This window comes from Arabidopsis thaliana, assembly GCF_000001735.4.
Source record: "Arabidopsis thaliana chromosome 1 sequence".
Classification (NCBI taxonomy): Eukaryota; Viridiplantae; Streptophyta; class Magnoliopsida; order Brassicales; family Brassicaceae; genus Arabidopsis; species Arabidopsis thaliana.
Window position 1 is genome coordinate 7,128,764 of NC_003070.9, and position 21,835 is coordinate 7,150,598.

Consider the following 21,835-nt stretch of genomic DNA (forward strand, 5'->3'; position numbering starts at 1 on the left):
AATGTCAAATATAGGGACTAAAAAGCAAGTTTCTCAAATTGGGCCTAATATAAATATGGGCCTATATAAAGCCCAAAAATAAATCAGGAAAGCTTTAAAAGAGGTAAACTCGTCAATCGCATCTGAGTCGCTCTTCTTTCCTTCCGCCATTTTTTTCTTTCTAGGTTGCAGAGTTAAAGGAGAAGGTTTTCAATTAGGGTTTTGTAGAGAGAAAGATGAGCCGAAGTTTGGGAATACCGGTGAAGCTTCTTCACGAGGCCTCAGGTCATATCGTGACGGTGGAGCTAAAGAGCGGCGAGCTTTACAGAGGAAGTATGATTGAGTGTGAGGATAACTGGAACTGTCAGCTCGAGGATATTACTTATACCGCCAAGGTAATCAACTGATACTCTGAAGATCTCGATTCATTTTATATGAGACTGTTTTTTGAACCATAGGTTTCGTTTCAATTTCATTGTTTGATGTTAGTGCTGTTAAAACCCTAGATTTGGTGAGCTGGGCAAATTTGCTGGGAAATTTTAGATTGCTTCTTATTTTAAGTTCTAAGTGAGATTAAGAATCCTTGAAATTCATGCTGTATAAAACCCTAGAATGCGTGATCCTGCCAGTGACATTAGATAAATTTTGACTGTAGGGTATAGTCTCCTCTGATTGGTTAAACTTATTATTGATCTATAGGACACATCAATAACTGAGAAGAAAGGTTCTACGTTTGTGCTTTGTAACGTTTTATCCAAAGCCTAAGTTGCTCTTTAGGAATACAGTGGTCAAATGTGAATTATCTGAAGTATGCAGGTCTTAAAGCGTCCTCTTATTTGCGGATTATTGTGCCGTATGGGTTTTGAGTCAACCTGTAATTATTGGGAAAAGAACTACATGTAGTTCTCAATTCAGAAAGTCTTAACTCTTTAAGTGTTATTCTTCATAGTATACATAAATAATCTGTCAACTTAATGGGTTTGTTTGTTAATTGTCACTGAACTTTTGTTTTGGGTTTTCCAATGCTGTGTTACAGGATGGTAAGGTATCACAGCTTGAGCATGTCTTCATTCGAGGCAGTAAAGTCAGGTGCTGTACTTGTTTCCTTGTTTATGTAATTCATGGGATCATTCTTGTTAACCCTAGCTGTTTAGTAATTGACCTGCGGATATATCTTGACAGGTTTATGGTCATACCAGACATTCTCAAACATGCTCCAATGTTCAAGCGGTTAGATGCTAGAATCAAGGTATATATGCTTTTTGAACCCTGGATGCAGAATGATATTAGGATCTCTATACATATCTCCAACAAACATCTTACCTTACTTGCTTAATCAATGTAGGGAAAGAGCTCATCACTGGGTGTTGGCAGAGGTAGAGGTGCAATGCGAGGGAAAGTAAGTTCACCCTCTCTCTCTTATGATTTAGTGCTCATGAATGCAATGTTAGGAAGTTTTATGGAACTTGTTAAGATGTTCAAATCCTTGTTATCCCTTAATGGTTTGTTTCTTCTTTGTCACTACTAATGGTTAGATTCTTGAATCTTTGTGATATTATCTTAAAGCCGGCTGCCGGGCCCGGGCGTGGAACTGGAGGAAGGGGAGCGGTACCACCTGTGAGGAGATGATTGATTTTACGCTCAACATGTAAGCTTTGATTCTGGGATAGTCTTTCTGTGATATCCAGGTGAAAGCCGCCTTTCTTGGTTCTGTCATTAATGCTTTAGAGAACACTGTAAAACCAAACAAGAGAGAGAGATATCCAGATGCACTACTAGTTCTGTATTTTGGGTTACCAAGATGTTTGAATCATTGACAAGTTTTCGTTGTGATCTATTTTCTTCTTTGCGCATTCTCCATTTCTGACAGTAGATGAGTAAAACAAAGTACATTGTTTTCATAAAGGTCTTAATAAGACTAAGATCAGAAAACAAAGTTGGTCATTTATAACATTAATAATATAAGCTAGAAAATAATATTGTACTTGTATTTTCAACATGTAAAACCTTGTCTACTGCTATTTTCCCAAATTATCCAAAAAATTTCCAAAATGACTTGTACAATATTTAGTCTATAAAAGTTTAGTTCCAGAGTACCAGCAAACACCAAAACGACTTGTAGAAGAATATTTGATGGAGTGTAGAGGTTCGGTTCCTGAGTAATATTAACCAAAATGGGTCATAGAGTTTCCTGAGTATTTTACAACGATTATACATGAAATTAGTAGGATCAATTCACAAGTTGAATATAGGAAAGCATGATATCAAAAGATTCTTTTTATTCTCTCTCAAGTGAAGAAAGATCTTAAAGACCTTAAAAAGAGAAGAACCGAACCAACCATTGTACATATCCCATTTGGGCAACTTGCTCTATCTCTCTTTCTCTCACACTCTTTTTGTTCAAAAGAAAAACTCGAGTTATGTCATATTAGATTCTTATTATAGTTTTTTCCTCCCTTAAAGCAGAAACCCAGCTGGTTCACTTCTTGCAGCATGAAAGAACTTAGATGTGTTGTACTTCCTGTGAGCTTCCCTGTTCCTGCCTTGTGATGAAAAGCAACCATCTTTCTCGCACATGCCCTAGGAAAAAACACAAAACCCATTGTCAGGATTCCAAAATCTCATGTCATCGGGTTTTCAAAAAAATTCGAAACAATCAATGTATGTTCTTACAGTAGCTGTTCTTCGTTGTAGCCTGTGTGAAACTCACAGGTTTTGCTCCATTCTTCAAATCCCTTAAGTGTACACTGAGCAGTGTAGATTGCTGAGGCCGCCAGCTTAGATGGAAGATACTCTAGCATCTCATACTCCACAAGGCAAAGCTCGATCATAAAGAATGATAAAATCTCAAGCTGACACCACAATTGCATATACCACACCGATTTAGATATTAGGCCTGATGGTTTCCGGACATAATGATTCAAGCTTTTTTAGTTAGGGAGATATATACCTTCTTGTCAGATTGGGCAGCTTTGAGAAATCGTTTCATGAAAACATATGGAGTTGGTAGAGAGAAATTGAATTGCAAGGTGTTGGCCATTAGCTTCTCCTGCAATAGAAACCAAAAACAGGTAAATTCAACTATGAAGCATCAACCAGTGGTAGTTAATGATCAAGACAAAGTTGTGTATTCACCATATCTAGCACTTCTCTTCTAGAGTAAGCTTTGTCAGAGATCAAGATGAGATCATCTACCACTGGAACTGAAACTTCTTCATATTTACATGCGAGCAACAAAGCAGTAACACCAACAAGCTGAAGCTTTTTCCTCACGATTTGATGAACCGCAAGGAATCTGTCGATGACAAAAATCTTCTTAGTTTTTCCCTAAAGACAAGAATGAACAAACATAACTTGTATTGAGATAACAAGAACTCAAGTTACATAAGAAGTCGTTCAAGTAGAGCATATACATGTATGATATAGAAATTTATACGACATGGTATCAAGAAACAGAGCTTTTTATTATAAAAAATTCATCATCAGCTATTAGAGAGGTCTCTAGTCTATATCTCTCATTGACGTTTTTGAAAAACAGAGCAGTATTTTTACAGAGTTAAAATAATTATTTTGTCGATTAAAAAAGTTAAATGTGTTTTTATTAATTACAACTAGATGAACACCCATGCGTAGCATCGGTTTTTGTTTTTTGAATTGTCGGAAAAATATGATTATGGTTTTTTTTTTATTTTGATGTTCAATATAATTATTACTATAATTCATATCTATTTAATATAATTATTAATTTTTATGATTAGTTTCATCTATAACTCGAAATATCAATTCTACTATAATATGAAAATTTATATATCTATTTTTCTAATATTTAACTATCATAATCACATACAACAACAATATATGATAGATTGATAAAATGAATGTAGTTATATTACTTATGTGTTTTGAAACTTGTCTAACTTAATTATAACAAACAATTTTTTATTCCATATATTTTTTTGTCATCTAGTAAACAATCACATCATGATATGCTAGTAATTTAAGTCAACACTTTAATTATTTTCTTTTGCATATAACAATATAATGTCTTATGTTTTTTTTGGTATGTCTAATGTGTCAGATGACTATTACGTGAAAAAAATTGTTTATCAATATTACCAAGTTATCAGAACGCACAAAAATATACAGAAAGAAGGTCATATGATAAAATCATATTCACAAAACGTAATAATAAAAAAATATCTAACTAAAATTACTAAACTAATATGAGGTGGCCAACTTTCATATATATGATTTAAATGGAAAATCAAAGTATAAAAGGAAATTGATTTGCTAGAAAGAAGGAAAAAAACAAACCCTATAGATAGGTTCTTCAGCAAGGTAAGATAGAGAGAACGTGAGAGATCGATCATGGCGAATTCAACAGGTAAACCGACAAGTTCAACACAAGAAGATGAAGAAGTTACATACATATTAGCACAATTGATGCAAGATGTTATGGATCGTGAAGAGGATATAGATGATGAAGACGATATAGATGATGAGGTTGCGTCCCTTCCATTATTACTAGTAAGCCAAGCTAATCAAAAGCAGTCTAGGAAGAGGGAAGAAAAAACTGAAAAAAATCAACCTAAGAGGGTTAAGAATCAGAACATCATGAAAATAAATATCCATGACTTTTCAGAAGAAACTCTGAGGTTAATTGAGGATTGGTACAACGCTGAACTCGATCCACAGGATATATTCGGCGATGATGAGGTGACGAGGCGATTCAGCCGACCGATAAAGAAGCAGTTGATGTCGAGCGACGTCGATACAGATCAAAGCAGGCTCATGTTATCGAAGGAGCAAGTGAAGGAGAAGATGCTTCCTTTTCTAGAAGAATCAGAGGATCCGGTAAAGGGGGTTGATGTTTCGGTGTATGGACCAGACGGGGAAGTTCAACAGATGAAGTTCAAGATGTGGAATGGGGATAAAACACCTGTCTTAACTTCAGGGTGGATGCAGTTTGTGGCAGATTATGGTCTTTTGAAGACTTCTGATTTTGTCACTGTTTGGATGTTTAGGCACATAAAGACTCGAAAGCTTTGCTTTGCTATTCACTACGTTACATTTTCTTTAAGAAATTAACTAATCGAGTGGGATGATCTTGAAGACTACTGCTTTCTTGAATCCAAATTAGGGTGAGATCTTCAAGAATTAATACAGTGGTCAAATGTGAATAGTCTCAAGTATGCAGGTCTTAAAGCTTCGTCTTCTTTGCGAATAATGTGCTGTATGGGTTTTGAATGAACCTGTAATTATTGGGAAAGAACTACCTGTAGTTTTTTAGTTCAGAAAGTCTTTAACTCTTTTAATGTGTTATTGTTCATAAGTATTCATAAATAATCTGTCAACTTAATGGGTTTGTTTATTAATAATTGTCACTTAACTTTTGTTTTCGGTTTTTCATTGCTATGTTACAGGATGGTAAGGTATCACAGCTTGAGCATGTCTTCATTCGAGGCAGCAAAGTCAGGTGCTGCAACACTTCTTAGAGAACACTGTAAAACCAAACAAAGGAGAACAAGAGAGATATGTCCAGATGCACTACTAGTTCTGTATTTTGGGTTACCAAGATGTTTGAATCATTGACAAGTTTTCGTTGTGATCTATTTTCTTCTTTGCGCATTCTCCATTTCTGACAGTAGATGAGTAAAACAAAGTACATTGTTTTCATAAAGGTCTTAATAAGACTAAGATCAGAAAACAAAGATAAATTGAAGGAACAAGATTATGAAATACTAGAAGTAATGATTATATCCTCCTTCAATAAAGACTGCAATACTGTAGACTTTGAGTTGTCTAAATAACGTAGTCTATATGGTCATTTATAACATTAATATATAAGCTATAAAAGAATATTGTACTTGTATTTTCATCATGTAAAAACCTTGTCAACTGCAATTTTCCCAAATTACAATCCAAAAAATTGCCATGTACTTGTAGAATATTTGATAGGGTCTAGAGATTCAGTTCCAGAGTACCAAAACGACATGTAGAAGAATATTTGATTCAGTCTAGAGGTTCAGCTCCCGAGTAATATTAACCAAACTGGATCATAGATTTTCCTGAGTCTATACAAGAATCGATTCACAAGTTGAATATAGGAAAGCATGATATCAGAAGATTCTTTTTATTCTCTCTCAAGTGAAGAAAGATCTAAAGACCTTAGAAAGAGAAGAATACACTCTTTTTGGGCTACTTGCCATGATATCTAAAGATCCATTCTTCTCCCATTTTGGGCAACTTGCTCTACTATCTCTCTTTCTCTCACACTCTTTTTGTTCTAAAGAAAAACTCGAGTTAAGTCATATTAGATTCTTATTAATATTAAATCAGAAACCCAGCTGGTTCAGTTCTTGCAGCATGACAGAACTTAGATGTGTTGTACTTTCTGTGAACTCCTGTGAGCTTCCCTGTTCCTGCCTTGTGATGGAAAGCAACCATCTTTCTCGCACATGCCCTAGAAAAAACACAAAAACCCACTGTCAGGATACCAAAATCTCATGTCATGGGGTTTTCAAAAAAATCAATGTATGTTCTTACAGTAGCTGTTTTTCGTTGTAGCCTGTGTGAAACTCACAGGTTTTGCTCCATTCTTCAAATCCCTTAAGTGTACACTGAGCAGTGTAGATTGCTGAGGCCGCCAGCTTAGATGGAAGATACTCTAGCATCTCATACTCCACAAGGCAAAGCTCGATCATAAAGAATGATAAAATCTCAAGCTGAAACCACAATTGCATATACCACACCGATTTAGATATTAGGCCTGATGGTTTCCGGATATAATGATTCAAGCTTTTTTAGTTAGGGAGATATATACCTTCTTGTCAGATTGGGCAGCTTTGAGAAATCGTTTCATGAAAACATATGGAGTTGGTAGAGAGAAATTGAATTGCAAGGTGTTGGCCATTAGCTTCTCCTGCAATAGAAACCAAAAACAGGTAAATTCAACTATGAAGCATCAACCAGTGGTAGTTAATGATCAAGACAAAGTTGTGTATTCACCATATCTAGCACTTCTCTTCTAGAGTAAGCTTTGTCAGAGATCAAGATGAGATCATCTACCACTGGAACTGAAACTTCTTCATATTTACATGCAAGCAACAAAGCAGTAACACCAACAAGCTGAAGCTTTTTCCTCACGATTTGATGAACCGCAAGGAATCTGTCGATGACATTGATTGTGAGATAAAGAGTTTCCTCCATCAGTTCAAACTTGTAGTGCACCTGGACAAGATAATTTTCCAGTCAATTTATCTTCAGGCACATTGAGACAAAAAAAGTGGCATTAAATAGCTTTTGTCTAGATCTGTCTACCTCAATTAACCAGTCAATGAGGATTCCTCTCATTCTCTCATTAAGATCTTGTTGATTGTCCATATAGTTAGGAGGCACGCAACTAAGTTTCTGCAGAATCATAAGAATGAATCAAACATAAGTACAAGATTTTGAAACTACAATCCTTTCGATGATAAAGAACACAAAAGCAAAAGTTGATGTGAAACAAGACAAATTCACCTCAAAATTCTTGTAGAAGGTATGCATATCATGGATATATTCAACCGCAGCCAAAGGATTATTCTTATCACAGGCATCAATATCGATCACAGGCTCTTCTTCTTTGTCTGCATCTTCCATTTCAATCTCCTTCTCCTTTTGAAAGACACAAACAATATGAGTAACTATATTAACACTTCCATAAACAAAGCAAAGAATGGTTAGGAAATATGTATACCATCTGTTCAATCTCCTCCAGCATTGCTTCAGTATGTTGTACAAACATTGGCTCATTAGAGTCACCTCCTTCTTTATCACTTTCATCCACATCAATGATAATCGTCTCTGGTTCTTCACTTGAAACTGAGTCTGGTTTCTTAGTTTCCTAAGAGTTAAAGATCAGAACTTTAAAATCCGGTCTATATCATCATTGCTCTAAATGAAACATACATTGAACAATAGGGTACCTCATCACGGATATGTGGCTTATGATCTGCTAACTGAGCAGCAAACTTCCTGAACCAACAGAGAGTAGTAAAAGTTAAGTAATCAGACAATGTGAGATACTCAAAGTAGACAAGAGTAAAGATCTATGCTTACCTAGTAACTGGTCGATGCACAGGTGGTTTATTACAAATGCCATCTCTTCTGCAAAGTCACAGAAAGAAATAGGGTTCCTATAAGAGTCTAATCAAAGGGAGAAGAAAAAAAAAACACTAATCTTGAATCTGAGGATTAAAGTGAACTTACTCAGAAACTGATCTCTTGTTGACAGCATAAGGGTAAGACGGCGCTTCAGTGATGTTCTTGTTAATAGTACTTAGTGCTCTTCTTGTCGGTCCTGTTGTTGCCGTCGTCTTGATCTTTCCTACTACTCCTCCCCCTACATCAAGTAAATTCAAAATCAATTTGGGGGAAAAATCAAAGAGAACGAAAGTTTTGATTTTTAATAACAAAATCGATCGATTTAGGGTACCTTGGAGACTCATTGATCCGATTAATCCAAGGCTATTTTCATCTGATCTAACCATTTTCTTCTTCTTCGTTATCTGCGGAAGTTATTTATTTTCATTAAATCTCTTCTCTTGAAGAAATCAAATTTCAAAATCGAAACATCCCCCAACTTAAAAGCAGGGGTTTTCAAAATTGAAACTAAAAAAACAGTCTTGACAATCAAAACCCTATAGATCCGGTTTAATAATCTCAATGAAAGACCCAATCAAGAACAACAAAGACCTAAATCTCAAATACCCAGAAGATAACGAAAACCCACGAATTGGTTTTTCAAAAAAATCACCTTTTCACAGTCAATTCAAAGAACCAACGCGAGATTAAGTCGACCCTTGATCATAAATTCTTATGAAACCCAGTGAATCTCCTAAACCCTAATAGTCTTTTATCCCGTTGGATCCAAGTTGATCAAACAAAGGAGAGAAAGAGAGATCTTTTAGTAAAACCCAAAGATTCAACCACGCTCTCTTTCTCTCTAATGGCTTCGGTTTTGAAGATACTTCCCACTCTCTCTCTATCTCTCTTTATAAGGGTAAAGAAAAAAAGAAAAAAAAAAGAGTAAGATTGATTTTGAAGATTAGAAGAGCGTCTATAGTGTATTAGTTTTCTTTAAAATTAACGGCTAGTTCATCTCAGCCGTTGGATCAACGCCACGTGTTCCAGATCGAAAGTTGTCTTCTATTCAACGGTTATAATTGTATATCATCTATGTATAGATTTATTCAAATTCTTTGATTTTTTTTTCTTTTATTCTATTTTGGGGAAGACAACTATTTTTATTTTATTTTTGAAAATTACACCATGAAATAATATTCATTTCTATAAAAACAAATAAAACACTTCTATTTAAAAGAATCAAATATGTCTCCTTTGACCAAAGACCAAGATTCGTTTATATTAATCTCAAGTTAAATGATTTTCTTTTTCAAGCAAGAAATCTCACACAAAGTTTAGATTTTCTTCAAGTGTATCATTAGAATATTATACTACAAGGGCAAAGAAAAAAAGAAAAAATAAAGAATAATAGAGATTTTGAAGACTAGAAGAGCGGATATATTGTCTGTATAATATCTTTAAAATTAACAGCTAGTTGCCTAGTTCATATCAGCTGTTGGATTAATGCCACGTGTTCCAAATCGAAAGTTGCCTTATGTTCAACGGCTATCATTGTTTTTCATCCATGTGTATGTGTACTTATTCAAATTCTTTGGGTTTTTTTTGTTTTCAATAACAAATATCTCGGTAATATTTATTAGGTTAACATGATAACAAAATATTTATATCAATAAATTTATAATTATGTCATGCTAAGTCATTTTGAATCGCAATAAGTTATAACTTATGTGATATATTTATATTTACCGTCTTAACTCATTTATTATATCATATAAAAAAATTAACGAGTTACTATAACGTGCAAAATATGAATTTCATCCAATAAGATTATTATTGTCACTACCTCTAGATAAAGTATTAGTTAACTCGGTAATTTGATTGTTAACCAATTTGAACTGAATCTGAACAAAAACTATCATTGTCGTAATCTTCACAGGTACAGTGGTATGGCAATAAGAATAGTTATATAATATAGAGGTATTATTGTATTTGCCACAAAAATAGTGTAAGATAAACAGTAGAAAAAAATGGACTTAATTTTCGATTCTTCCGAGTAAGAATGATAATACCCTTCCCTTTTTTATTTTGGGAAAGACAACTATTTTTATTTTATTTTCGAAAATTACACTATATAATATACATTTCTATAATAACAAATAAAATACTATTATTTAAAAAATCAAATACATCACCTTTGACCAAAAACCAAGACTCGTTTAAGAAATCAAATACATTTATATTAATCTCAAGTTAAATGATTTTCTTTTTCGAGTAAGAAATCTCACACAAAGTTTAGACCTTCTTCAAGTGTATCATTAGAATATCGTACTATATTTTTATGGGAAAAAGATATATAGAGTTGTTTACATGATAATGGCATTGATATACTGCATTTACTATCAATCACTTTTAAATCAATCAAGTCATTTGTGTAGAAGTGTGAACATTGCGTTTCTATGTAGAAACACAACAATAGCATTTTGTTTCCATTGATATAGATACATTAAATAAATATGATATGCCATTAGGTTAAGTTTGAGATCATTCTATAAGTTCTTGTTTCAGATTTTTGTTATTGGCATTTAAATTGACATGTATATCTTTTAGGTTGCATAAGTTCTCAGTCTCTTGTAATTAATATCCGTTTAATGAATACAACTGTTTTTTTTTCCATTACAGGTTGGCCCAAAACTTACCCACCAGACTAGAGCCCATTAGTATCTTAGATAATAGATATATTAGGCTTGGTGGGCCTGTGGCACAAAAATGTATTGGACTTGTAAAAATTGATAAACTATGTATAAGGTCAATAGTTTTAAATTTCTAATAAGGGTACCATTCTAATAATAACCAAACAATGTTTAAAAGGATTTGCATTATTAGATGATTAGTAATTTATTTGATATTTTGAAAATCTATAAGAAAAGAAACAACACAAAACCTTAAACCCACAGTATAATGTACATTAAAATCTAATGAAAATGAGTAATCCTACAAGTGAAATTTTATTTTCTTGAAAATATAACTACGAAATTTGTTAATTTAAATCATAATTAGTATCATGAGATTCACAATTTGGTAAATTATATACTAACATCATTATGAATAACCAAAAAGGATTGAATGAACTTAAAGCTAGTTAGGTCCCCATCTGAGAAGAAAACGAGGTACCAAAAGATTCGACTGCCAGAAAGCTTTGTCCTTCTCTTTGATTTTTCAACTCCATTGACAAAATTCGAAATCCAAAAAGAAAGAAAGAAAGGATAAGGTGTAATCCCGTTTTTGTCGTGTTGAACCACCAAAACGAATTTTCATTGGTTGGGTTAACACCAAAAAGTTACTAAGCAAGGGTAAGATTTCTACGTGGCAGCCTGTAAGTGGTTCTCAGTTGCCCTCGTTTATGATATGATAATTTAGTAGTATAGCCCGTGAAGTAATTTGCCTAAACATTATCGTCAACGTTCATTATCTATATTTACTTTTTACTTTTGAAATGTAAAAATAAAAATTTACGTTGTTTTAATTGACTCACAATTTTACCACGATAAAATCTTAGAGCGTTACGTGTTATATTATGTACTGTATATAAAAACTATGTATATATGTATGATATAGTATTGGTAACCCTCTATTTATTTAGTTTGGACACCTCAAGAAAATATTGGGTGTGAAGTAGTTGATATCCTATGTCAGTATTAATTAAGCAGTAGTTTCTCGCATGGAGCTATGCTGTTTTTTTTTTTTAGCAGCTAATACTAGTCCTATAAGAAATAGCAGCTAATACTAGTCGTATAAGAAATACCGTATACGTAACTGAGTAAATAAATTACGGATCATATGGTATATGCACGCACGCATATAGTAACAAAATGAAACATACACATTCAACAAAAAAAAAAAACGAAAAAACACTACACCAATCTATTTATTATGCATAAGACTGACAACTAAACAATTTTACTATCATATTTTTCTATCTTAAACTGGTTGTTTTTATAATCTCCGGGTGGTTCTATAGTTAAGGTACTTAATCAAAATCCCAATACGTTATGTTCACAGTTAAATATAGAATTTTGGTCGTTAAATACCAAGTATATTCGAATTCTACGGCTGAAAAAACTCTTAAGTTCTTCGCTACAAAACAATTGACAATCCCGCATGCAGTCATATGCACCATGACGAAACTTGCGAGTTGCGAGAATATTATCACACAACTCTACAAATTTAATTATATGCATAGTACAATTTAGCTAAGCTACGTACTACTTTCCCAAAGCTTCTGGCATTTTTTGACTTTTGTCGTCACTAAACGAAGAGACTTGACCGTGGTAAGACGATTTCAACAACTTTATCTGATAAGGGGACTATGATATTTTGTGTCAAAAAAAAACGGGGGCTATGATATTTTTTACATAGCTACAATTTCTTTTTCTTTTTTTGGGGTGAATCTAGATATCAGGCTTGGGTTCATTATTACTTCAGGTTTAGGATTAATATTGGATAGCATATATATCCTCTAATTTGTAATTAACTCAACATTTGATAACACGAAGATATATTCTGTGATTTGAAATTATCTATCATCAAAAATGGAGCCAATAACTTTGAAACAACACGTTTTACCAGTGATAGTAACACCACATTTGGTTATGTCATATGTGCTCCACGTGATGTGGTCCATGTGGATACAAAATAACACACACACAAAAAACTGCATTTGAGTTATTTTAGTCATTGCACTTAATATATATGCGGCATACTGGAGAGGATTAAAAGTCCTAATAACTCTAAATGTCTAAATTATAAACAAGTAAATTTATAACTACGAGAGTATCTCCCTACTCCACTTTTATCTCTTATAGCTTATTGGATTGTTGTTTTCGTAACAGAGCTACTACAATGTTTATGGAGGGGGGCAACTGCGCAATATGTCCTTTAAAGAAATATATAAAAGAATGCGAAATGAATTCTGTTAAACGGAGATAGATGAAGATTGTCTTCTAATGATTGCCACTTTCTGAGAATAGTATGTTACTGTTGATTGTTGTACCTAGCTCTAGTTGTAAATAATAATATCAAACTAAGTAACAAGAGCAACTTGTTGACACTAAAGGGACCCCAAGTTACCCTCAATCAAAAATTGTGGATCAGTTCATCATCGAAGTAACGTGTTAATTATCGTCATATGCTCCACAACATCGACTCCCCACCATACCCACTCAATAATGTCAATTCAGCTCTCTCTTTTTGTATTTTTATAAAGAATGTATTTAAATTTTCAACCCATAATTTATAGATTCATGATCATCTATTAATAATTCATTAAATACTTTTCTGCATATTGATTTATTTAAAAGCCGTACGCAAGCTCAAATCGGATAAGACTAAAATAATATCACCCAGTTAAGTTAACTAACTTATTTTATTTTGAATAGTAGTATTAATTACTTTTGTTCAACTACTCCAATACTGTTTATATCCTTTCGACGGTATTAGTTATTTTCATGTTTCACGCATTTTTGTAATTGCAAATACAGACACCTTTGTTGTAACACATGTTGATTAATTTTCCGAAACTATATACTTTTGAAGACAAAAATTTAAAACAAAGAAACCTCAGATCTACAGTTCCACCTCGTGTCTGACACGAGTTTCTATGCGATAAGATCGAACATGTATATCAGCAGACTTTACTATAGATGAACTCATATTAGTAATAAGATCCAAATACGGAAATAAACAACTTGGAAAGTGAATGGAAGTTTTAAGAGAAAAATCATTTCTAGAATTATTTTTTAGATCATTTCTTTTTTTGGAGCATCCATTAGAGTTTTGTTTTTAGACTTTATGATTTATTTTTCTTTTGTTATCAGCACAATAATTGATTTTCAAAAGATATTGTATCTTTTTTTTATCTCTTGAGAAGCACAGCACAACAACGAGCAATGCTGACTTGTCGGGGTCAGCGATTATTATTAGTCACCGAACGAATTTTTCTTGGGTTGGAGCCAAAACCTAGCAAAAAAATATCTAAGTGGGGGCACTACATTATTGTTTTAACACCAAGGAAAAGTAAACAACAATGGCCCATTTTTACTGTATCGAGAAATTGATCTCGAAAGGACAAATGTACCCTTCCACTTCGGGAATCCATTATTGTGCATAACACACGCTGTTTCACTATATATACTTTCACATAGGATCTCAACACTCTCACTAAACCAAAATCCTCAAAAGCCTATTTGGGGGATCATCAACCTTCTATCATCACCATGGATCCTTACAAGGTATCTTCGATCATATTCTTCTTACTTTTTCTTTGTTTTTGTGTGGTGTATGTGTATCTTAATTAGAATTAGGTTCAACTATATATGCTCGTTTTCTAAACTATTTTTTAATTGGATTGATGTTCTTAAATCTTAAGGGTCAAAATACTTTTTATGCTCAAAAACTTACTTAAATTCTGTGATCGCTTGAACCTAAGTTGATGATGTTGATTTCTGTTTTGGCTGGCTATCTTTAATTAAAACGTTTAACCACTGCGTGAGAAAGACACGCCACATGTGGTTTTTGTTGTTTTTTTCCTTAGATTAGAAGTTATTTTGTTGTTGTTTTTTTTTTTATTATTATTACACACATGTGTTCTAAAAATCGGACGTTCAAATGATATAATCGATTGTTTAGACGTCCGACCGTATATTATTTTAGTGATATCAGCCAAATCAGATTAAGTAATCATCAACAAAATGATTGATCAGATCTACTAAACACCTGAGTAATCAAATCTACACGTTTGATTAATCAAATTAAATAACCGATCAGTTAGATCTATACATATGATAAATCTTTTTTTACAACATTCGGTTAATCAAACCATTGTCGGTCGATCTATCAATACAAGTGTATTTTTTTTTCACATACAAAAAAATTATCTCACCGACGAAAAAAAAATAAAAAATTATTATGTAGATCCATCGAACAAAAGGCTTGAATATACGGAAGTCACTTAAAAGTGTAATAATCGAATAAATATTAGTGGATAAAATGAAATTTATCTACAACCCTACTCTCCGACATGTTACTGTTTGCGTCATCAAATCTAAAGCCTTTTTGGCAAATAATGGTCGGAAGACTACTCGTGTCGGGATGGACCACCCGGATCCGATCAGGAAACGGGTTTTGATATGTTTCGGGTTACGACAAAAAATTAGGGCTTTTTATCAAATCAATCAGTTGGTAGTAAAATTTTGTGGATTGTTCTTGTCGATTCCGTTTGATTGTTGACCAAATTTCTTCCTGGATTTTGTTGATAATCGATCGTATAATGGTGATTGCAGTATCGTCCTTCAAGCGCGTACAACGCCCCATTCTACACCACAAACGGTGGTGCTCCAGTCTCCAACAACATCTCTTCCCTCACCATCGGAGAAAGAGGTATCGTAACCCTGAATTTCAAGAGTCTATCAATAAGAATCGGAACTTGTTGGATTTATGAAAGAGATAAAACTGAGATATAGAGTCTAAGCTGAGATCTTGTTCGTGAAGCGTGATGTGATTATTTTTAACATGTGTTACTTCGTAATGGGCAGGTCCGGTTCTTCTTGAGGATTATCATTTGATCGAGAAGGTTGCTAATTTCACCAGAGAGAGGATCCCTGAGAGAGTGGTTCATGCTAGAGGAATCAGTGCTAAGGGTTTCTTTGAAGTCACCCATGACATTTCAAACCTCACTTGTGCTGATTTTCTCAGAGCCCCTGGTGTTCAAACTCCGGTTATTGTCCGTTTCTCCACCGTTGTCCACGAACGTGCCAGTCCTGAAACCATGAGGGATATTCGTGGTTTTGCTGTCAAGTTTTACACCAGAGAGGTATAAGAAAAGATTCAAAGTTTCCATTTTTAATCGTCTTTTAGCTTCTTTAGAATCAGGACTGATTTTTGTCTTGTTACTGTTATGATCAGGGAAACTTTGATCTTGTTGGGAACAACACTCCGGTGTTCTTCATCCGTGATGGGATTCAGTTCCCGGATGTTGTCCACGCGTTGAAACCTAACCCGAAAACAAACATCCAAGAGTACTGGAGGATTCTGGACTACATGTCCCACTTGCCTGAGAGTTTGCTCACATGGTGCTGGATGTTTGATGATGTTGGTATTCCACAAGATTACAGGCACATGGAGGGTTTCGGTGTCCACACCTACACTCTTATTGCCAAATCTGGAAAAGTTCTCTTTGTGAAGTTCCACTGGAAACCAACTTGTGGGATCAAGAATCTGACTGATGAAGAGGCCAAGGTTGTTGGAGGAGCCAATCACAGCCACGCCACTAAGGATCTCCACGATGCCATTGCATCTGGCAACTACCCCGAGTGGAAACTTTTCATCCAGACCATGGATCCTGCAGATGAGGATAAGTTTGACTTTGACCCACTTGATGTGACCAAGATCTGGCCTGAGGATATTTTGCCTCTGCAACCGGTTGGTCGCTTGGTTCTGAACAGGACCATTGACAATTTCTTCAATGAAACTGAGCAGCTTGCGTTCAACCCGGGTCTTGTGGTTCCTGGAATCTACTACTCAGACGACAAGCTGCTCCAGTGTAGGATCTTTGCTTATGGTGACACTCAGAGACATCGCCTTGGACCGAATTATTTGCAGCTTCCAGTCAATGCTCCCAAATGTGCTCACCACAACAATCACCATGAAGGTTTTATGAACTTCATGCACAGAGATGAGGAGGTACGTCTTAGTACACCACTTGAGCTACCATTGTTAGTCTTTTTACTTGGAATCAAAATTCTCATTTGGTTTGTACTTTTTACAGATCAATTACTACCCCTCAAAGTTTGATCCTGTCCGCTGCGCTGAGAAAGTTCCCACCCCTACAAACTCCTACACTGGAATTCGAACAAAGGTCCGATTCCTGCCATGCCTTCTCTAAATCTTCAAATCCTAAACTCAAGTTTATTAGAATATTGGTGCTAAGAAAACCTTTTAATTGCTAATGTTGCAGTGCGTCATCAAGAAAGAGAACAACTTCAAACAGGCTGGAGACAGGTACAGATCATGGGCACCAGACAGGCAAGACAGGTTTGTTAAGAGATGGGTGGAGATTCTATCGGAGCCACGTCTCACCCACGAGATCCGCGGCATCTGGATCTCTTACTGGTCTCAGGTCAGAACAAAAAAACACTCGGTCAAATTTCTACGTCCTTTTTACCAAGTTTCAGCAAACTAAAACATTATTTATCTCTCTGTATCTCTCAGGCTGATCGATCCTTGGGACAGAAACTTGCAAGCCGTCTGAACGTGAGGCCAAGCATCTAGAGGCCAATCTCCATATAAGCTCAGTCTATGTGAGGTACAATCAATCTCATCGATCTATCATCGCTTGGTCGTTAAATCCGTCAAAAAGATAATCACATGTGTTGTTGTTTCTTGTCTATATAATAATAATGCTTGTAATCCCAAAAACTCATGTTTCCTTCCTTTCTACTCTCACTGTCTTTGTAATCTCTTTTTACAATAAATCAATGTTTCTTGAAGCAGTAAACAATTTCTAAGATTTATGGTGGTCGTTATACATATTATTAATTCAGGAAAAAAAAGAGAAGATACCGTAATTGAACATGTATTATTTTAAGGAGAATCCTGAAATGGATCAACAATTGTCTAATTATGGTATAGTATCTGGCGAAATCAAAGACGATATCATCCACACGTAATTAGTTTGACTATTAATACGAGGATTATCATTTGGATAAGGATTAACAAAGACAAAACACATACGTGTTTTGGTGTTGAGCTAAAATAAGATATTTTGGCTCTCGCTATAAAAAAAAAATCGACAACAGTGCAGACACACGCCGATTTGCGAGATACACACAGTCTCACCTAAAAATCGCAAAAGAAGAAAAATTCGGATCAAAATTGTCTTCAAGCATCATGGATCCATACAGGGTACATCGATTGATTCTCTTTTTTTGTAATCTGTGATTTTACCTTACTTGATTTCGTATCGATTTGGTGTGATTTCGTGTTGAATCCAAAGTGTATGAATGATCTCTCTCTCTCGGTTAAAATGATGCAAAATTGGGGTGATTGTTCGACTTGTTGAGGTTTTTTTGTGTGAATCGATTTCTTTATTATATAGTGGAGATTGGGTTTCGATTTGCATGCGTTGAAGATTCCACTGGAAAATTCAACATGTTTTTCCGTCTATTGATTGTTTATTTGTCAACATGCTCATGCTCATGCTCATGTTCTAATACACAAGTCTTAAGGCTGACGTGATCTGTCAATATCGTTGTACATGTTTTAAGGTTTCTTTACGATTTTTTTAAAGTTATTTTAATCACTGTGTTCAATTGTGAATATCATTGTTGCTTGTATCGTATTTTTTTAATTGATCATATATACTTATGTGGAATTGTTATGTATCAAGTATCAATGTATCATTATTTGTCATAGACGTTTCTCCAATCTATGGAAATTTGGTTAATTTTTTTGTGATCCAGTTCTTCTGAATTTATTTGTTGGTGTGCAGGTTCGTCCTTCAAGCGCTCATGATTCCCCTTTCTTCACTACAAACTCGGGTGCTCCTGTCTGGAACAACAACTCTTCTTTGACTGTCGGAACTCGAGGTCCGTTTCTCTTTCTTATCTCTTGAATACAAATTATAACAAATATGTTGAACCAGTGGTTGTTAGAAATGCCCTTAAAGCTAGAGTAGTGGAAGCCAAATAATTTTATAAACGTTTGGATAATAATGTCATTAGTGTTTTTGTTGTGGACTTGCGTAAATCACATTTCTTCCTTCAGTTTTATGCCAAATCTGATATAATTCCTCAATGTTGATTCTGTCTCAGTTGCTTGGATTTTTAGATATGTTAAGCGATGGTTTTATATATTGTCAGGTCCAATCCTTCTGGAGGACTATCATCTGCTTGAGAAACTCGCTAACTTTGACAGGGAGCGGATTCCTGAGAGGGTTGTTCATGCCAGGGGAGCCAGTGCTAAGGGTTTCTTTGAAGTCACTCATGACATTACCCAACTTACTTCTGCTGATTTTCTTCGAGGACCTGGTGTTCAGACTCCTGTTATCGTTCGTTTCTCAACTGTCATCCATGAGCGTGGCAGTCCCGAGACTCTCAGAGATCCCCGTGGTTTTGCTGTTAAGTTTTACACCAGAGAGGTTAGCTTTTTGTCTTATCCTTCCATTGTCTCTCTATTTTCTATAACCGATATCGATGTGTTTGCTGATATTCAAACGTTTATTTGCTTATCTATTTCGTTTCACCACCTATATGATTACTTGCAAATCATATCATACTATACTGATGATTCCTCTTACCCTCTGTTTGCAAACTCAGGGGAACTTTGATCTTGTTGGGAACAACTTCCCTGTATTCTTCGTCCGTGATGGAATGAAATTCCCTGACATGGTCCATGCATTGAAACCGAATCCCAAGTCTCACATTCAGGAGAACTGGAGGATACTGGACTTCTTCTCCCACCACCCAGAGAGTTTGCACATGTTTTCATTTCTCTTTGATGATCTCGGTATCCCACAGGACTACAGGCACATGGAAGGCGCTGGGGTCAACACTTACATGCTAATCAACAAAGCTGGAAAAGCTCACTATGTGAAATTCCACTGGAAGCCGACTTGTGGGATCAAATGCCTGTCGGATGAGGAAGCTATCAGAGTTGGAGGAGCCAATCACAGCCATGCCACCAAAGATCTCTATGACTCGATCGCAGCCGGGAACTATCCGCAGTGGAATCTCTTCGTTCAGGTGATGGATCCTGCCCATGAAGACAAATTTGACTTCGATCCGCTTGATGTCACAAAGATCTGGCCTGAAGATATCTTGCCTTTACAACCTGTTGGTCGCTTGGTCTTGAACAAAAACATCGACAACTTCTTTAATGAGAACGAACAGATTGCATTCTGTCCTGCTCTTGTGGTTCCAGGCATCCACTATTCAGATGATAAGCTACTCCAGACCCGGATCTTCTCCTACGCTGATAGTCAGAGACACCGTCTTGGACCAAACTATCTGCAACTACCTGTTAATGCCCCTAAATGTGCTCACCACAACAATCACCATGATGGTTTTATGAACTTCATGCACAGGGATGAGGAGGTAATCTTATCTCTCGGCTCTAGAAACTCCCAGATACTTAAATTCGCAATCACATTTATATGAAGTGAATTTGTTGCTTTCCAATTCCAGGTCAATTACTTCCCTTCAAGGTTGGATCCAGTTCGCCATGCCGAAAAATACCCTACAACTCCTATTGTCTGCTCTGGAAATCGTGAGAAGGTCAGAGTCCTCTACATACATTAATTTTTGATCACAAGTTTTATCCTCATAAGTCATAGTTAAAACTCAAATGTCATCTTTATATCACAGTGCTTCATCGGGAAGGAGAACAACTTCAAGCAACCAGGGGAGAGATACCGGTCCTGGGATTCAGACAGGTAAACACTAAAAACTCAAAAACCACATTGCAAAATCAACAATTACACATGAACCACAAATGTCATAATTCATTCTAATGGTCTTTTGTTTTGTACCAATAGGCAAGAACGATTCGTGAAGCGTTTTGTTGAAGCGCTTTCGGAGCCTCGTGTCACGCACGAAATCCGCAGCATTTGGATCTCTTACTGGTCTCAGGCAGACAAATCTCTGGGACAGAAACTAGCAACTCGTCTTAACGTGAGGCCAAACTTCTGAATGATATCATCTCTAAAGACTAAGTGAAATCCTATAAACTCAATATGCTCCTCTTACGGTTTGGTTTCTAAGTAATCTCGTTTATTGACAATGAAACGCTTAAAGAAGGGTACTAGTTCCTGTTTGTAATCTTCTTTTCAAAATATTAACGATTATTTTCTAAGGCAAATAAATAAAAAGCTATGACTAATATAGCTTAGTAAACAAGTATCACTATCATCCATTTGGTTCTACTTTAAAAATGGATTTTTATTTGTATTTTAATCTTCTGCATCTATGACGTGAGCTTATAGTTGGAATTTTATTGGGGTCTAATGTCAGACGCACGATCTTGATAAAAAAGTTTTATGTCTGTCCATATTTTGATAAATTGGCATAGTCATCACTCATCACGTCAGACCTTTTAATTGGTCAATCGTTATGATGCTACATCGCATTCATAATTTATAATTTACATGTAAGTGGGGGTGGAGTATTTGATTATTCCGCTGCTAGTGGAAATGCAAAAAGAATAATGAGAGCAGACCAATTTTAATTATGCTTATACTTTGTTGCGCTTAACTTTTAATCAGCTAATACAGTCTGATTAATCTGATGTCTCTCAGCCAGTAGTTTCTTTTCTTAAAGAGAACCTCAGCGCAAATCAGAAATTAGACACATGGAGCCACATCAAACTTAATCACCAATAATATCCTTTTCTCATGTATTTTTCAGTCTCATATTTTTTTTTACAACTTGTTAAGTGGTAGTGTGCGAAGATTTTAGATCGAAGTTACGCATCTTAAGAGATTATTTATCCAATGAAATGGTATAGTGAACTGTGTTTGCTAATGGTCCAGGATTTTATACATTTAAAATTCATAACTTTGCAGTTTAACGAAAAACAATAACAAATTTAACGTGTTTTGGTTGTCGTTAACAAGATCTCGGATCCATTTAGGAAAAGTCAATATCTTGATGACGAAATCAAGAAGACTTTACTTTGATTG

The 21,835-nt window shown here is 35.1% G+C and overlaps 6 protein-coding genes across 11 annotated transcripts; 4 read left to right on the forward strand and 2 right to left on the reverse strand.

Moving 5' to 3' along the window:
• The first annotated feature begins 103 nt into the window (after positions 1-103).
• On the forward strand, positions 104-2,036 carry AT1G20580 (Small nuclear ribonucleoprotein family protein). The gene is made up of 5 exons (NM_101909.4): positions 104-374; positions 1,016-1,068; positions 1,162-1,228; positions 1,325-1,378; positions 1,546-2,036. Exons 1-5 carry the CDS (start codon positions 216-218, stop codon positions 1,606-1,608), a joined length of 396 nt encoding a protein of 131 aa, NP_564119.1. The 5' UTR covers positions 104-215; the 3' UTR covers positions 1,609-2,036.
• A 366-nt stretch (positions 2,037-2,402) lies between these two features.
• On the reverse strand, positions 2,403-3,702 carry AT1G20590 (cyclin; the record flags this gene model as incomplete). Its single annotated transcript, NM_001332451.1, has 5 exons — positions 2,403-2,559; positions 2,653-2,831; positions 2,930-3,028; positions 3,115-3,306; positions 3,532-3,702. 5 exons carry the CDS (start codon positions 3,700-3,702, stop codon positions 2,403-2,405), a joined length of 798 nt encoding a protein of 265 aa, NP_001319051.1.
• A 645-nt stretch (positions 3,703-4,347) lies between these two features.
• Positions 4,348-5,691, forward strand: AT1G20600 (AP2/B3-like transcriptional factor family protein; the record flags this gene model as incomplete). The annotated part of the gene is made up of 2 exons (NM_101911.2): positions 4,348-4,989; positions 5,403-5,691. The coding sequence occupies 2 exons, from the start codon at positions 4,348-4,350 to the stop codon at positions 5,472-5,474; spliced, it is 714 nt and encodes a 237-aa protein (NP_173484.1). The 3' UTR covers positions 5,475-5,691.
• Positions 5,692-5,895: 204 nt separating this feature from the next.
• On the reverse strand, positions 5,896-9,065 carry CYCB2;3 (Cyclin B2;3). The gene is made up of 12 exons (NM_101912.3): positions 8,777-9,065; positions 8,456-8,528; positions 8,230-8,362; positions 8,080-8,127; positions 7,947-7,995; positions 7,718-7,864; positions 7,501-7,635; positions 7,300-7,389; positions 6,988-7,209; positions 6,803-6,901; positions 6,526-6,704; positions 5,896-6,442 (listed from the first exon to the last, which is right to left on the reverse strand). The coding sequence occupies exons 2-12, from the start codon at positions 8,508-8,510 to the stop codon at positions 6,310-6,312; spliced, it is 1,290 nt and encodes a 429-aa protein (NP_173485.1). The 5' UTR covers positions 8,511-8,528; positions 8,777-9,065; the 3' UTR covers positions 5,896-6,309.
• A 5,143-nt stretch (positions 9,066-14,208) lies between these two features.
• CAT3 (catalase 3) lies at positions 14,209-17,777 on the forward strand. Of its 6 annotated transcripts, none has more exons than NM_101913.4 (7): positions 14,209-14,393; positions 15,444-15,540; positions 15,696-15,973; positions 16,066-16,842; positions 16,928-17,017; positions 17,117-17,278; positions 17,371-17,777. In NM_101913.4, the coding sequence occupies exons 1-7, from the start codon at positions 14,379-14,381 to the stop codon at positions 17,428-17,430; spliced, it is 1,479 nt and encodes a 492-aa protein (NP_564120.1). In that variant the 5' UTR covers positions 14,209-14,378; the 3' UTR covers positions 17,431-17,777. The 6 variants fall into 6 exon arrangements, with proteins under 6 accessions (NP_564120.1, NP_001031073.1, NP_973873.1 ...); NM_001035996.1 differs by having other exon boundaries at positions 14,304-14,393; positions 17,392-17,714; NM_001332452.1 differs by having other exon boundaries at positions 14,370-15,342.
• A 95-nt stretch (positions 17,778-17,872) lies between these two features.
• Positions 17,873-21,417, forward strand: CAT1 (catalase 1). The gene is made up of 7 exons (NM_101914.4): positions 17,873-18,063; positions 18,650-18,746; positions 19,020-19,297; positions 19,476-20,252; positions 20,343-20,432; positions 20,523-20,590; positions 20,693-21,417. The coding sequence occupies exons 1-7, from the start codon at positions 18,049-18,051 to the stop codon at positions 20,844-20,846; spliced, it is 1,479 nt and encodes a 492-aa protein (NP_564121.1). The 5' UTR covers positions 17,873-18,048; the 3' UTR covers positions 20,847-21,417.
• The last annotated feature ends 418 nt before the right edge of the window (positions 21,418-21,835 follow it).

Excerpts from the sequence above, each read along its gene's own strand:
- CAT3 (NM_001332452.1), top strand. The coding sequence starts at position 15,151 with ATGAAATTTATCTACAACCCTACTCTCCGACATGTTACTGTTTGCGTC. Across the intron at positions 16,843-16,927 it reads TCATGCACAGAGATGAGGAG|ATCAATTACTACCCCTCAAA; the intron begins GTACGTCTTAGT and ends TACTTTTTACAG. Across the intron at positions 17,018-17,116 it reads ACACTGGAATTCGAACAAAG|TGCGTCATCAAGAAAGAGAA; the intron begins GTCCGATTCCTG and ends CTAATGTTGCAG.
- AT1G20580 (NM_101909.4), top strand. The coding sequence starts at position 216 with ATGAGCCGAAGTTTGGGAATACCGGTGAAGCTTCTTCACGAGGCCTCA. Across the intron at positions 375-1,015 it reads ATATTACTTATACCGCCAAG|GATGGTAAGGTATCACAGCT; the intron begins GTAATCAACTGA and ends GCTGTGTTACAG. Across the intron at positions 1,069-1,161 it reads ATTCGAGGCAGTAAAGTCAG|GTTTATGGTCATACCAGACA; the intron begins GTGCTGTACTTG and ends ATATCTTGACAG.
- CAT1 (NM_101914.4), top strand. Across the intron at positions 20,253-20,342 it reads TCATGCACAGGGATGAGGAG|GTCAATTACTTCCCTTCAAG; the intron begins GTAATCTTATCT and ends TTCCAATTCCAG. Across the intron at positions 20,591-20,692 it reads CGGTCCTGGGATTCAGACAG|GCAAGAACGATTCGTGAAGC; the intron begins GTAAACACTAAA and ends TTGTACCAATAG.